Genomic DNA, 13,484 nt, shown 5'->3' on the forward strand with positions numbered 1-13,484 from the left:
TGTCTTACTTACCAACAGCAAATGTTTCTCCTTTATTCGCTGACTCCAATGTTCTCGTTATTTCTAGGACTACAAGAACCAAATCAACAACAACAATAACAACAGCCACCAGAACATGGTCTTCACGATCCCCCACGGACACAAACCAGGAACCTTTCCCGCCTCCCTCACGCACAAACACGCCAACCTATTACCCATCAGCTATGACACCTCCGTGAACTGGCGGACTGGGAGCTTCCACGGTTATCGGACGCGTCAGACAAGATGCCATGGGATTTCTTCTCTGGCGACCGGGAGCATTTCATCCTGCGACGTTCCGAGCCCGCTGCCTGTGCTCGATTACCGGTTGAGCGTCTATGACAATGTGCCTGACCACCACCAGCTGTCTGAAAGTGAAGGCGGCAGCGGTGGAAGCGCCAGCGATGCAGAGCGGATGAGCGAGTCAGAGGTGGGTTAAATCACGGTTACGGTATTTTTATTTTATACATTAATAAGTACTCTATATCAGCGGTCCCCAACCCCCGGGCCTCGGACCGGTACCAGTCCGTGAGTTGTTTGGTACCGGGCCGCGAGAGTTGAGGCTCAGGTGTAAAATGTATGGTTTTCAGGGATTTTATTGTTTTTTAGCGTTATTTTGTTATCGTTTTTATCGTTAACTCTGTGTTTCTGGGTCTTTTCACGTGTGTTATGAATAAATCTTCTTTTTTTCAGTACCGGTACTAGTTTTATTTTGTTGTATTTATCCGCGACACCTTAAAGGCCGGTCCGTGAAAATATTGTCGGGCATAAATCGGTCCGTGGCGCAAAAAAGGTTGGGAACCGCTGCTCTATATAATATTACACTGATGTTCTTCTTTTATGGGGAATAAGGTTATAATAATATCCTTAATATAATGCCAAACCACCTTGTTGTTATGTTTGTTCAGCCAATCAGGAGAAGGAAGAAACTGCATCTTATTCAGACAGAGGATGAACTGTCGACCCAGAATGACACAAAGAAGGATTATTTTGAAGCTTGACTCATACAAAGCCAGTGTAGAAGAGTCCAAGAAATAAATGTGGAGTTGGAAATGAGCATAATGCATCCACTTTTCAGTGTTTTCTGTATTGCTGTTTTTGGACTCCTAAATGGGACTGTATGCCCTTACAGGTGGAGGCATAAGTTTCAAAATGACATATTAAGCCAAATAGTAATATGTAGAAAATAAGGACATCATTTATTTTTTACTATATTGTGTTTTCATAGAAAAAAAGCTTTAAAATTAAATATTCAAATGCCCTCTCAGTTCCCCTTTGGCTCTGCTGCAGTTCTACAAAAAAGTATAAAATCTCCAATCAAAGTATATAATATTGTTGTTAATGTAATGGATTATATTAATTCTGCTAAGCTAAGCTTTGGTATCAAGTTGTAAACTAATCTGACAAAATCTAGAAGTCGTGTAAAAGTAGATAAGAAATATTACTGAATTAATTAGAAAATGGCTTTTTATTTCTGCTCCATGAGTACGGGAAAAATCCCAAAATTAAACCCTTAATATTACAAAATCTGCCAACTTACAAAAAGGAGAGAGATAGAGAAGTCATACAGCAGATTAATGTTTGCATGATATTTTCATTATTTGGGATTTTTGCAGATCCCACAGCAAATCCCACAAAGCTCCAACAATGATGCTGCAGAAGATACATTTAACTGAGTCTAGTATCAGCTGTAATCCTAGCAACCTCTGCTATTAAAGCTGCTGTAAAATGCTTAAAACATGTGCAAACCTCTTTGCAACCTGACTGCAGCCCAGTTAAATCTACATCTGCTGTTAGTGATGCCTGACCTGTTATAAATGAGGGTCTTAATGTCGCTTTCCCTTCTTTATACTTCCTGTTTGTGAAGGGTGGAGAAGGTGTAAATAATGTACTTTTTGCTGTAGTCACCCCAACCAAACTGATTTAAAAGAATAAAACACTCTGCTTGGTTCCAGCCAGGTGTTCTTTCCATTACTGTACCTTTTGTCTCTTGTTTCAGTTCCTTTGTACATTTTTTATGCATCTGAGGGGCCCCACAGTAAACAGGAATATGTGGGCCAAACATTAATTGCCATCTGGGCTCCTTCTTGTTGTTCACCTACTAAACAGAACCAGTTAACTAAGTTATTCTTCTGACCTCGTTATCGCTCTCAGGTGAGCCGAGTGCTGGCAGGCGAGGACGTTTTCTCAGCTCTGGACAACGTTTTGGAGAAAATCAGTGATCTCCAGCAACTGGTGTCCTCCTGGTCCGAAAACTTGTCTGAAGATGAAAGTCAAAGAACCTCCTCCTCTTCCTGCTCTCAGGACTCACCTGCTCACGGCTCCTCTGCTGCCTCCCCCTGCCCCTCCTCGCCCAGCCATATCAACCTGGAGGTGCAGCTTTCAGAGGAGGAGGAGGAGGCTGAGAACTGTGAGAAGGTTACCTTGGAGTCGAACGCCGTATTACGACGGAGAAAGAGCAGGTGAGTGTAACGTGATTCAACATTTCACAAGCTATATAACTCAAAGTGTTTCACAGGTGTTGGTAAAAACTGATCAGGGTCATTTAAAAAAAGATAAATTCAGGCTGTACAGACATTACTGGATGCTGAGCGTAAGCCAAGTGTTAATAATGACAGTTATGGGGATTTACTCCCTCAGGCGTCGACCAAAGTAAGAGTGAATTTAATGTCAGGCACTAAAGATAAAAGCAGCAACCTCATGCTGCATATTTGTTTTCAGATATAGCGCAATAAAAAGTTATGAAGCCTTTCAGGTAATGCAAAGTAAGCCATACTATTAGTGTATTTGCTCACGGGCACTGCTTCTTTCTCCTGTACCCGTAACAATATGGGTGTGTGCACTGTTGCTGCAAACTAGCGTGTGTTTTTTACACCACTAAAATATCCCATTACTGGATACACCTGTCAGCCTATTCAGCTTTTTCCTATTTTCTGTCATATATACCTTGTTCCACGGGTGGATGTTCACATTAAGCACAGCCAAAGTTTAAGATTTCATAATGGTAATGAACTTTGAAGAGCTGAAGTAACTACCTCATTTTTTTCTGGATAATTTCTTTCTGACGTCAAAGCTCAAAAAAAAAGATTTCTCGCCAGGTCTAAGCAAAAATTTGGAGTTATCTCAAAATTGTGGGATATTTCAAGATGGTGTGTTGTTTTGTGTCACTTACTTAAAAGTAGGTGAAACCTTTTATAGAACAAACTAAAAGTTTCAAGTCAATAAACTAAAATTTCTGAATGAGAGGCGGGAAACCTAAAACACGAACACGTGATTTCTTCCTTAGGGGATACACTCCTTTGGCTTAGTGCCATACTCAGGAGTTCGGTGCTGTACATTTTGATTGTGACTCAAAAAAAGATTTCTCGCCAGGTCTAAGCAAAAATTTGGAGTTATCTCAAAATTGTGGGATATTTCAAGATGGTGTGTTGTTTTGTGTCACTTACTTAAAAGTAGGTGAAACCTTTCATAGAACAAACTAAAAGTTTCAAGTCAATAAACCAAAATTTCTGAAAGAGAGGCCGGAAACCTAAAACACGAACACGTGATTTCTTCCTTAGGGGATACACTCCTTTGGCTTAGTGCCATACTCAGGAGTTCGGTGCTGTACATTTTGATTGTGACTTTGCCTTACAATCAAGTGTATTTATTCAAGTGATTTAAAGAATTAACCTCCAGTCATTTATTTTTGGACATATATGCAGTTGATTATGATTTTGCGGCTGTTTTGTATTCTATACATCAGCGGTCCCCAACCCCCGGGCCTCGGACTGGTACTGGTCCGTGAGTTGTTTGGTACCGGGCCGAGAGAGTTGAGGCTCAGGTGTGAAATGTATAGTTTTCAGGGTTTTTATCGATTTTCAGCATTATTTTGTTATCGTTTTTATCGTTTATTCTGTTTTCCTGGGTCTTTTCACGTGTGTTATGAATAAATTTTCTTTTTTTCGGTACCAGTACTAGTTTTATTTTGTTGTATTTATCCACGACACCTTAAAGGCCGGCTGGTATACATAGATAATAATATAGAAAATCGGTCTGTGCTTCCCACCCGACCCTTGGAGTATTGATAGCTGTAATATTTTTTGATGAAGCCTTGGTAATATATATTTCCAGAGTTAAAGGCCCAAATCTGATGCTTTTTAAAAAGAAAAAAATGTAAATAGGACTGTAGTAGAAAATAGTTTGGACCCAGAAGGAATCAGAACTAGAAGATGGGCCTGTAATATAAATATATGTTAAAATAAGACTTTTATTATGTTCTAGCTGTTTTGAACATGACCCTTGTAATTTTACCCAGAAAGCTCTTTTTTATTTTTTCTCCTGAGAATGATCAGCAAACATCCAGGGTATTATGCTTGTTTAGGTTTGTCTACATCAAAGAAAATATGTCTAGTTTTCCCTTGGATTAGGCGTAAAACTGATTTGGCTGAAGTTTCTAACCGAGCTTGTGTTTTTCAACCTCCCCATGTACTGTGAGGGCTTCTTCATGGCTTCATCAAATATTCATAAGTAATTCAGAAAAAAGGCAGCTGATTCTGAGGAGGTCCTTCAACTGTGCTGCTTCACGCCATGATACGGTTATTCCGGTGTCTCCAGCAGGGTGAGCCAACAGCTCCTCTGGTCCAGCGAGCAGAGCCTGCCCTCCCTGCCCTCCAGTCCAGGCGTGGAGAACCAGTCCGCCTCCCAGTTCCTCCTGCTCCAGAAGCTGTCACTTCTCAAACTCACCGCTCTGATGGACAAGTACTCCCCGTCCAGCAAGCAGGGCTGGAACTGGTAAGAAGTGTGAAAGGATGGAGCTTAGTGGGTGATTTCATGCATGAAAATAAGTTCAGCGGAGGTCGAGAAGGTGAGAAAAGTCCACAGATGTGAAGAGAAACTTTTTCAAGGAAACAACTGTGGGAAGGAGGACAGGTGGGCGGGTGGAGGGTAAATATTTCAGGCAGCCTATTTAGAAAAGTCATTCATAATTCATTGCTCAGGTGCAACCTTGCCTCATCTGAAAAAAACAAAAACAGAACAACAACACACTTCAAGAGGAATAACCCCCCCCCAAAAAAAAAAACACAGGGAGGACTGCCAGTGGCTCACCTTGAGTCTGTTTTCCTGAGAAATTAAAGGAAAGTGTGATCTGTAGTTGTTTCTACTTGGCATTCATGCACAGTGGCTTATTTTGAGCTGTATATCCTTTTAAAGGGTCAACACATTTGCATTGTTTATACTGCTGCGCCAAATGAATTGGAAAATGACTACAAATAGTACAGATAAAGATTCAACATTGCTAAATTACTAATTCAAAATTTAGCTTAGAATTTTATTGGGTTAATTTAACAGTAGGTACAGGTATATGACCCTGTTTAAGAAAGATTCTGTTTAAAATGAGACAAATCAGCAGTATGCCGTTTACGTGTGGACGAAAGGTGCAAACACATAGAAAAATCTGCATTTTCAAAAATACCCGGGTACGTGTGGACGTAGCCTTAATTTACTTGTGTAGCATCTTTCATGAAGGTACGTGTAGCTCTTTGTGCTCCAATGATAGCTTGTAAGATAGAGCAAAATGTGATTGTAGTAATAAAACAATAAAAAGGAAACTGAAAAAGACTAAATTAAATGGATAAATAAAATACAAACATTTTAACCATGTAAGACCCAACCCATCAAAAAATAGCCAGAAATTCTGACATGTGTAATAACCCTTATAACAAAATCCACAAAAATGTTTTGCTATATCATGTTGTTTATGATATATTTTAATGATATATTTATTATATAGTTTTTGTATCACATTTGATAAATTGGGAGGTTTTTTTGGCCATAACATTATTTTAAAAACCCCACGAAGTGAACGTAATAATGCACTTCTGGGTAAAAGAGGCTAAGTTGCGCTTATGTACCGTACACGTGAAACACCTGCTATTTAGTGCTAACGTATTTGTTTTTATTGTGAAGTTGTTAAGTCACAGGGGATTGACTCGCTTTTGGAGGTAACCTCAAGTGGCGACTACAGGAGCTGTTTTCAGTGTTAATGCTAAGCTGAGCTACCTATCCAGTCTTTAAGTGATGACGTGATGAATCCTGCTTCGGGGCTCACTCTACTCTTTGTTTATTAAGGCTGTTGTGTTTTTAACATGTTTTAATGCTTTGTAGCTTGTTCTGTTTAATCTCAACAAGCCCCTAAAAACAGTCAGTGATCACTGTCGGCCTCTCTCGGTTTTATTACTGCTAATCATTTTAAAGCTCAGTTTTTAAAACCTTACGATGTAACTACAGCCCAGCCGATGCAGCAGTATATTAATGACTAACCTCGTATTGTGGATGGATTATCTCAGTTGTTCTCCCGACTAAAGTTTAGTCTGTTTACAGCATCCTGCCATGTGATTACATTTGTCCCTAACCTTCGGGAACCCTCACGTTAACTTTTATCGAGTGGAAAAAAGTTAGCTTGTGCTAACATAGCTGTGTAGCTAGCAATCATGTAGCTCATCATTATACACCAGCTAGCCCAACGTCAGTAACCCTACAAACGTCACTGCTGTTTAGTTTTCTGTCTTTATTTATGTTGGAAGTGACAGCAGAGCTGTACGTCTGAATTTGTTTCGGAAATCTCTCCATCAGAAGATGCTATATTTTATTCAGATGGAAACTAGCAAGCTAACTTCCGGCTAACTTTTAACTCTATTAAATTTCATAAATTCGGCTTGCATGGATGCCTGGCTGTTAAATTTAATTGTTACACCTGGTAAAGCAGCAACGCTGATCATTTTATTAAAGATGAAAGGATTTAGACCGTTTTTAACTCTCTGTGATCGTATGACTTCGGGACCTGCAGCAGAATTTGGGCCCAGGTTGCAGCTACATATTTATCATAAAGACCTAAATGTATTGATCATATTTCAGTTTTCAGTAGAAAGTGAATAAAGTTCATCCAATTATATCAAACTAGTCATTTTATTGTAGAAGAACTTAGCTCAGTTTTTTTGTGTAATCAGTTTGAATCTTCCTGAGGTGGTCGGAGTGTATGTCGTGTTTTTAATGTTGCTATCGGAGCTTAACATGCAAGTTCTGAGGACAGGGTAAACACAAACGGATACCTGTCTGTTTATTAGGAGTGTTAAAGTCAAGCTTTAAATGTAGGGCTTCACTTATTACTGACACACATGGCTGTAATGAGATCAGCGTTTCGCCTCCTACACTGTTTTTGGAGTGAACCCTCGTTCAGAACTGAGACTAATTAATTTTTCATTTGAATAAAACATTCAAACATTCTGCTTGTTTACGTTGCTGAGCACTTGGGTTTCCATTATTATTATTATTATTATTATTGTTGTTGTTATTGTTATTATGTGCTCTCCGTGAGCATGTGACCTGCTTGTTTTATGCTTTGGTAGAAAACCAATTTGTTTTTGGTCGTGGGTGTTATGCTCAATGAGATAAGGCTGGATGTGGGAACAGAAAACCCTCCTGAAATTACTCCTGGTAGATATTCCTCTTTAATTTTCAGGATCAAACGTGTGTTTGAAGAGAATAACAGGGAAAAATTCCTTTGTGGAAGCAGGTTGGGGAAGAAAGCTTCCTACGCTCCAATTTGGCATTTCAAACTGCTCCGCTGGGTTAAAAGTCTAATAAACGGCATGGAAGGGAAGGAGGAAAGCATTGCACAGATGACCTCTACGACATTACAGAAGAAAACAGTTTTAAAATGGCCCAAACTCTGAAGTCTAAATGGCTTATTCTTACTCACATTATGTGAAAATAATGTTCCTCTTTTAGCCGAACCAAATAAAGACGATGCTGTTGTTGGGACTGTGTTGGGATATGTTTCACCCCATCCATAAAGACCCAAACAGGTTTTGGTAGCAGGGAGTAAACAGGTTTCTGCTGTAAGTTTGGATATTTAAATACGGGACTCTTTGGGGATTTACCTACTTTTGGAGCCGTCTACAGGAGATGGGCGCTCGTATGAACACATGAAAGAGGTGTCAGTCTTACCTTCAGCCTTAATAACAAAGAGTTAATAAGTGTGGCTCTGTGTGCTCCGTCACTTCAGCACAGTTGGGAGAAATGCTCCAGCAATAGAAGAAAAACACCTCCAGGCTTCAACAGTTTGATCAAGTCTTCTCATTTCATTGATTTAATCACTGATGCCAAAGCGAGCTCTTGATGATTAAAAATACGGCAATTAACTGCTGATTGAGGCGCCTGATACTCGGAGGCACTGTGCTCAAAATAGCCGGTTTGTTTCCGAGAGAAGCTGCAAGGAAAAATGAAGGAACGGGAAAGGGAGTCGAAAAACTCTAAGACATTTGTCCTTTTAGAAACTTCAGAGACGAGACACGGTTTTATAACTTTTAGAGATAATGAGCCAAGTAAAAGACAAGAGGATTAATTTCTATTAAAAGACTGCAGTTTTATTCTGAGTGCACTCAGCACTACAATTCCCAGCTAAAAGGCAATCATTCAGTCATTAAAAGGATGCTGGTACCAGTTCAGGAACACAAGGAAACTTTAACAGTCCTTTCAAAAGTTCAGATCTCTTTGATCAACGTCCACGGTTTCTGAATGTTTTTCCTGCAGCGCTGCGTTGAATGGCACACACAGTTTAGCAACCACCAGAGACTTATGTAATCAAAAACTGTTTATTTGGCTCGCCCTTCAAAAGGAAACACTTCCAAACTGCCTTTTTCCCCCCAAACACTCGACTGGTTGAGATTATGCATTCTTGAAATGCCTGCAAAATGATTTCAGAGTATATTTCCATTTTCCATAACTTGAATGTGATTTTTATATATATTTCACGGTCTAACAGAGGCCTCTCTCTCTCGCCTGCAGGACTGTTCCCAAACCCCCGAGGAAGACCAGGCCGATGGAGGTGAAAGGCCGACAAGTGTTTGGGGTTCCTCTACTCCTCAGTGCCCAGCAGACAGGAGAACCCATCCCCCCCTGCATCCTCCGAGCTCTGGTCTACCTGAGGACCAATTGTTTGGACCAGGTAAACCAACACAAACCTGCAGGGTTTGAAGAAGCTGTGTTTAACAAGCTGTGCCAAAAATGCAGAGTGCCGTGTTTTTCAGTGGCCATTTGTGTTTTATTGAAGTTGAGACAATATTTTTATTAAGTTTCACGGCCACATGTGCTTTTGGTGATACTGGGAAACAGTTTTAGTGAAACTGGCTTTTAAAAATCTAAATATAACCCTTAAAGTGGCCTTGTAATGGCACATAACTGGGTGTAGACTGTGATGAAGGCTGACTAGTTTCCATAAAATAAACGTTAAGAATCACAAAGCATCGTGATTTGATTCAATTTCATCAAATTTAGTCAAAGGAGCTTGCAAAGAAAAGCATCTGGACTCATATTTTACACTATTGTACATGATTGCAGCAGACGCTTTTTCTTAACGCTTTCAATTCCTCTCAACTTCTCTCAAGAAATATTCAACTGGAGTTAAAAGTAGTAAACAACAACAACATTCCTACTGCAAAAGTTAACGTACTGGAAACAAACAATTAAAGTACTAAAAACTTTTATTTCATCAAACTAAATTTGATGAAATGTCTGTGAAGGTTCTCAGTCATCCAGGTCATCGTAGTCAAAGGAGCTTGCAAAGAAAAGCGTCTGGACTTCTTTAAGTTGCTTGAAGACGTTTCACCTTCATCCGAGAAGCTTCTTCAGTTCTAAGGTCAAATGGTGGAGAGTCCCAGATTTAAACCTAGTGGGAGTTTCCCCCCACAGAGGGACAAAAGGACCCCCTGATGATCCTCTAATCGCCTGAGCCAAGGTGTGAAACTGGGTGTGGGTCCCAATCAGCCAGAGTTTCGGGTGAGTTTCATAGATGGCTTCCATCTATGTCCACTGTGAGCGACCATCTTTGAACAGAGGCGGTGGTTTACGACACCAACTCTCTGCCATCTATAATCCAGTTTTGAGTTTCCTCCCCAGACGCCTTAACGCCCACTCACATCCTGGGCCATCTGACCTCAGGAATTCGCATGATAAGGTGGGGCCAGGTTTCACAATGAACTCACCCGAAACTCTGGCTGATTGGGACCCACACCCAGTTTCACACCTTGGCTCAGGCGATTAGAGGATCATCAGGGGTCCTTTTGTCCCTCTGTGGGGGGACACTCCCACTAGGTTTAAATCTGGGACTCTCCACCATTTGACCTTAGAACTGAAGAAGCTTCTCGGATGAAGGTGAAACGTCTTCAAGTAACTTAAAGAAGTCCAGACGCTTTTCTTTGCAAGCTCCTTTGACTACGATGACCTGGATGACTGAGAACCTTCACAGACATTTCATCAAATTTAGTTTGATGAAATAAAAGTTTTTAGTACTTTAACTGTTTGTTTCCAGTACGTTAACTTTTGTAGTAGGAATGTTGTTGTTGTTTACTACTTTTAACTCCAGTTGAATATTTCTTGAGAGAAGTTGAGAGGAATTGAAAGCGTTAAGAAAAAGCGTCTGCTGCAATCATGTACAATAGTGTAAAATATGACAATAAGAACGTTTAACGTCTTTTACTTCCCCTCAGGTCGGCCTCTTCCGGAAGTCGGGCTTGAAGTCTCGCATCCAGTACCTCCGTGAGCTGGTGGAGTCTGATCCAGACGGAGTTTCATTCGAGGGCCAGTCCGCCTTCGACGTGGCCGACATGGTGAAGCAGTTCTTCAGAGACCTGCCCGAGCCCATTTTCACCAGCAAACTCTGCGAGTCCTTCCTACACATTTACCAATGTGAGCAGATAACATCAGTTCTGATTGATTGTCATGAGGGATCAATGGTTTGCTTTCCTGACATGCATCTTTAATCTTGCCATAAAAGCATCTCGTCCCCTTCTTCATGCAGATTTTCCAAAGGATCAGCAGCTGGTCGCGGCTCAGGCGGCCATTTTGCTGCTTCCGGATGAGAACAGGGAGGCGTTGCGGACGCTGCTCTACTTCCTCAGTGATGTTGTGGCTTGCGTGGACGAGAACCAGATGACTCCCACAAACCTCGCCGTCTGCCTGGCGCCGTCTCTGTTCCACCTCAACACCCTGAAGAGGGACGCTAACGCAGCTAGGTGAGCCGAAGCCAAGAAAACGGTCTTAAAGTGTGTTTCTGGGGCATCAGCAGGCATCGGTTACCTCATCGCGTCTTCTAAGCGTCTTTTAAAAATCAACATCAGACGTTTCTCTAACTGTGAGGAGTCACACAATCTCAATATGGGAAGAGACGGAGGGCGTGAGGCGTCTGACCCACATTGTCAGAGTTATGTAAGTTTTAACAGCAGTTACATAAAGAGCTGGAGGTGTGGAGTCCACTCTGCCTGTGTGTGTCTGTGTGTGTCTGTGTGTGTGTTGCTTTGGTTTTGGCCCAAAATGAAAGCAGATGAAGATCAGAAGAACTGGGAGATTTCTCTGAGAGCTGTTCCTCTGCTAAGCAGCTTGTTTTGCAGCTTTTAGCCCATTTACTGCAAATCGTTTATTTGATATCTTGCCTGGAGAAGATTTTCTGACACGTCTCATCCTGTGTGTCCTTAAACATAAAACCGAGCATCGTTTCCTCCTGCGTAGAAGTCCGTGAGGTGACGACGTCAATGCTGTTGTGGTCGAATTAGATAAAACTAAAGTAGCCTCGACTTTTTCATGTGAAAGATCAAAGTCTCTCAAAAATCTTACAGTTTTTTAAATAATTGAATCATTTTGGTAGCTTTGCAGTCTCTGTAGGTACCATTTAAACCCCTAATAACCAACAGTTTGCCTTATGTGTGCCTGTTTATCTGACAGTGGACAGGTTGCTCATTTTTCCTGCTGGGTGGCAGTTTTCCGAAGCTCTCTGCTCTCACAGATCTCATGACTTCTGGATCTGATCCATCTTTTTCATATGTGTTCTCTGTTAGCGAGAACCCGTCGGCAGAGTGTGCACGGAGAACTTATTACATAAGCTCCACAGATTTCCATCTGACCTCAGCTTCACGCAGTCGGATGAATAAGTAGATTTTCTGCCGCTCATCTGTTTCATATTGAGAATGTGGTTTAGAAAACAGAAAAACTAGATGATATTCTGTAGTATTAGAGTTCATTTTTTAAGGAAAGATCCAACATAATTGTATAGAAGGCTCATGACGTGGCTTGTGCCGCTTTTGAATTCTCGTGTCCGGTATTAGAGAGAAAAATTTTTGTCATTTTTTTTTAATTCAAACGTTCAGCAGTGATTTGTTGGCTGTAGTTAAGGCTCTGAAAGTCGCTTTTTAGGAAAACAAGTCACTAAGGGGGTCTGAAAACTAAATATAGTGACTAAGGCTACGTTCACACTGCAGGTCTTGATGCTCAATTCCGATTTTTTGATCAAATCCGATTGTTTTGTCTTCTCGTTCACACTACAAATAAAATGCGACAGCAAACGCGCTCTAGTGTGAACGCTCAAAGCGGCCGCATGCGCAAAAGAAGACGTCACACACAACGCGCTCTGTTTAGACCCAGAACAAACAGTATGTTTGACTGATGGCCCTTAATATAAAGACTTCAGACTTCACGTTTCCCAATTTTTGCTTTAAGTTATTTTGTTATTTACATAATAATGTAAATAACCTAATAATGATCCTTATTGCTGTTTTAGAGGAGCGCTGCTTCAAAGGATAGCTGCAGATTTCTGTCAGAATCTGCAGATTATACAGTACAAATAAAATGTTCACGTTTCTCCAACGTTGTCTTCCCAACAGTTTCACCAGATGGCCAGGAAGCGTTCACGATGTCTTCTCTGTAGCTGATAATTGGCGTCTGTCTTGTGTCAGTGACGTAAAAGACGGATTTAATGCGACATGACCATCAAACAGCAGTCGCTTTCTGAAACATCAGATATGTATCGGATTCAGCACCACATACGAAAGTGACCCAGATCGGATTTGAAAATATCGGATTTGTGCCGTTCACACTGTCACACCATGATCGGATATGGGTCGCACAGGGTCAAAAAAATCGGATTTGATGCGCTTTCGCCTGCAGTGTGAACGTAGCCTAAGTCACTGCATCCTGATCAAGCCTCTCTTTAACCACGTTAGCTCCTGTTAGTTTTGTTAAACCAGGATTAGGCTGGACGAGCTGTTGGTTTGTACCTTCATCTTTGGACCGGCGTCGGTGATGAAACATGAGACGAGCCTCACGCTGAGACTAAAAACGTCTGTTTCTTTGTTGTTGTGTTTTTTAATAAACTGAGAGGCGATACTGATGTAAACATGACTGAAACATTTGCACGTTCACGGTTTCTTCCATGAAAATGGAGGAAACTCTGGGAACAGCTGACACCTACAACGACTGTCAGTCCCGTCTTGCTGTGTAAGTTTTATCTCTCCTTTCTCTCAGCCTTTTTCACATAAGCCACTTTGAATTGCCGTCTTGTTGAAAGGCGCTACACAAATAAGCGTCCTTTGTTTTCCGTCTGTCAGCCTTCCTTTCTCTCGCCGCTCATCCTCTCCTCATATATCTCCTCCTCT

The 13,484-nt window shown here is 41.1% G+C and overlaps 1 protein-coding gene across 6 annotated transcripts in view; it reads left to right on the forward strand.

The window, feature by feature from the left end:
• The window catches only part of LOC146510492 (rho GTPase-activating protein 7), a 126,687-nt gene that overhangs the window by 102,349 nt on the left and 10,854 nt on the right, over positions 1-13,484 (forward strand). For 5 of the 6 annotated variants that reach the window (XM_085173710.1, XM_085173711.1, XM_085173706.1 and 2 more), the window contains 6 exons: positions 68-448; positions 2,173-2,480; positions 4,615-4,791; positions 8,848-9,007; positions 10,548-10,746; positions 10,859-11,072. In XM_085173710.1, the coding sequence (XP_085029836.1) occupies positions 68-448; positions 2,173-2,480; positions 4,615-4,791; positions 8,848-9,007; positions 10,548-10,746; positions 10,859-11,072 (1,439 nt within the window). The remainder of the gene's footprint in view (positions 1-67; positions 449-2,172; positions 2,481-4,614; positions 4,792-8,847; positions 9,008-10,547; positions 10,747-10,858; positions 11,073-13,484) is intronic. The other variant, XM_085173708.1, reaches the window with a different exon arrangement.

This window comes from Neolamprologus multifasciatus, chromosome 10 (assembly GCF_963576455.1).
Source record: "Neolamprologus multifasciatus chromosome 10, fNeoMul1.2, whole genome shotgun sequence".
Classification (NCBI taxonomy): Eukaryota; Metazoa; Chordata; class Actinopteri; order Cichliformes; family Cichlidae; genus Neolamprologus; species Neolamprologus multifasciatus.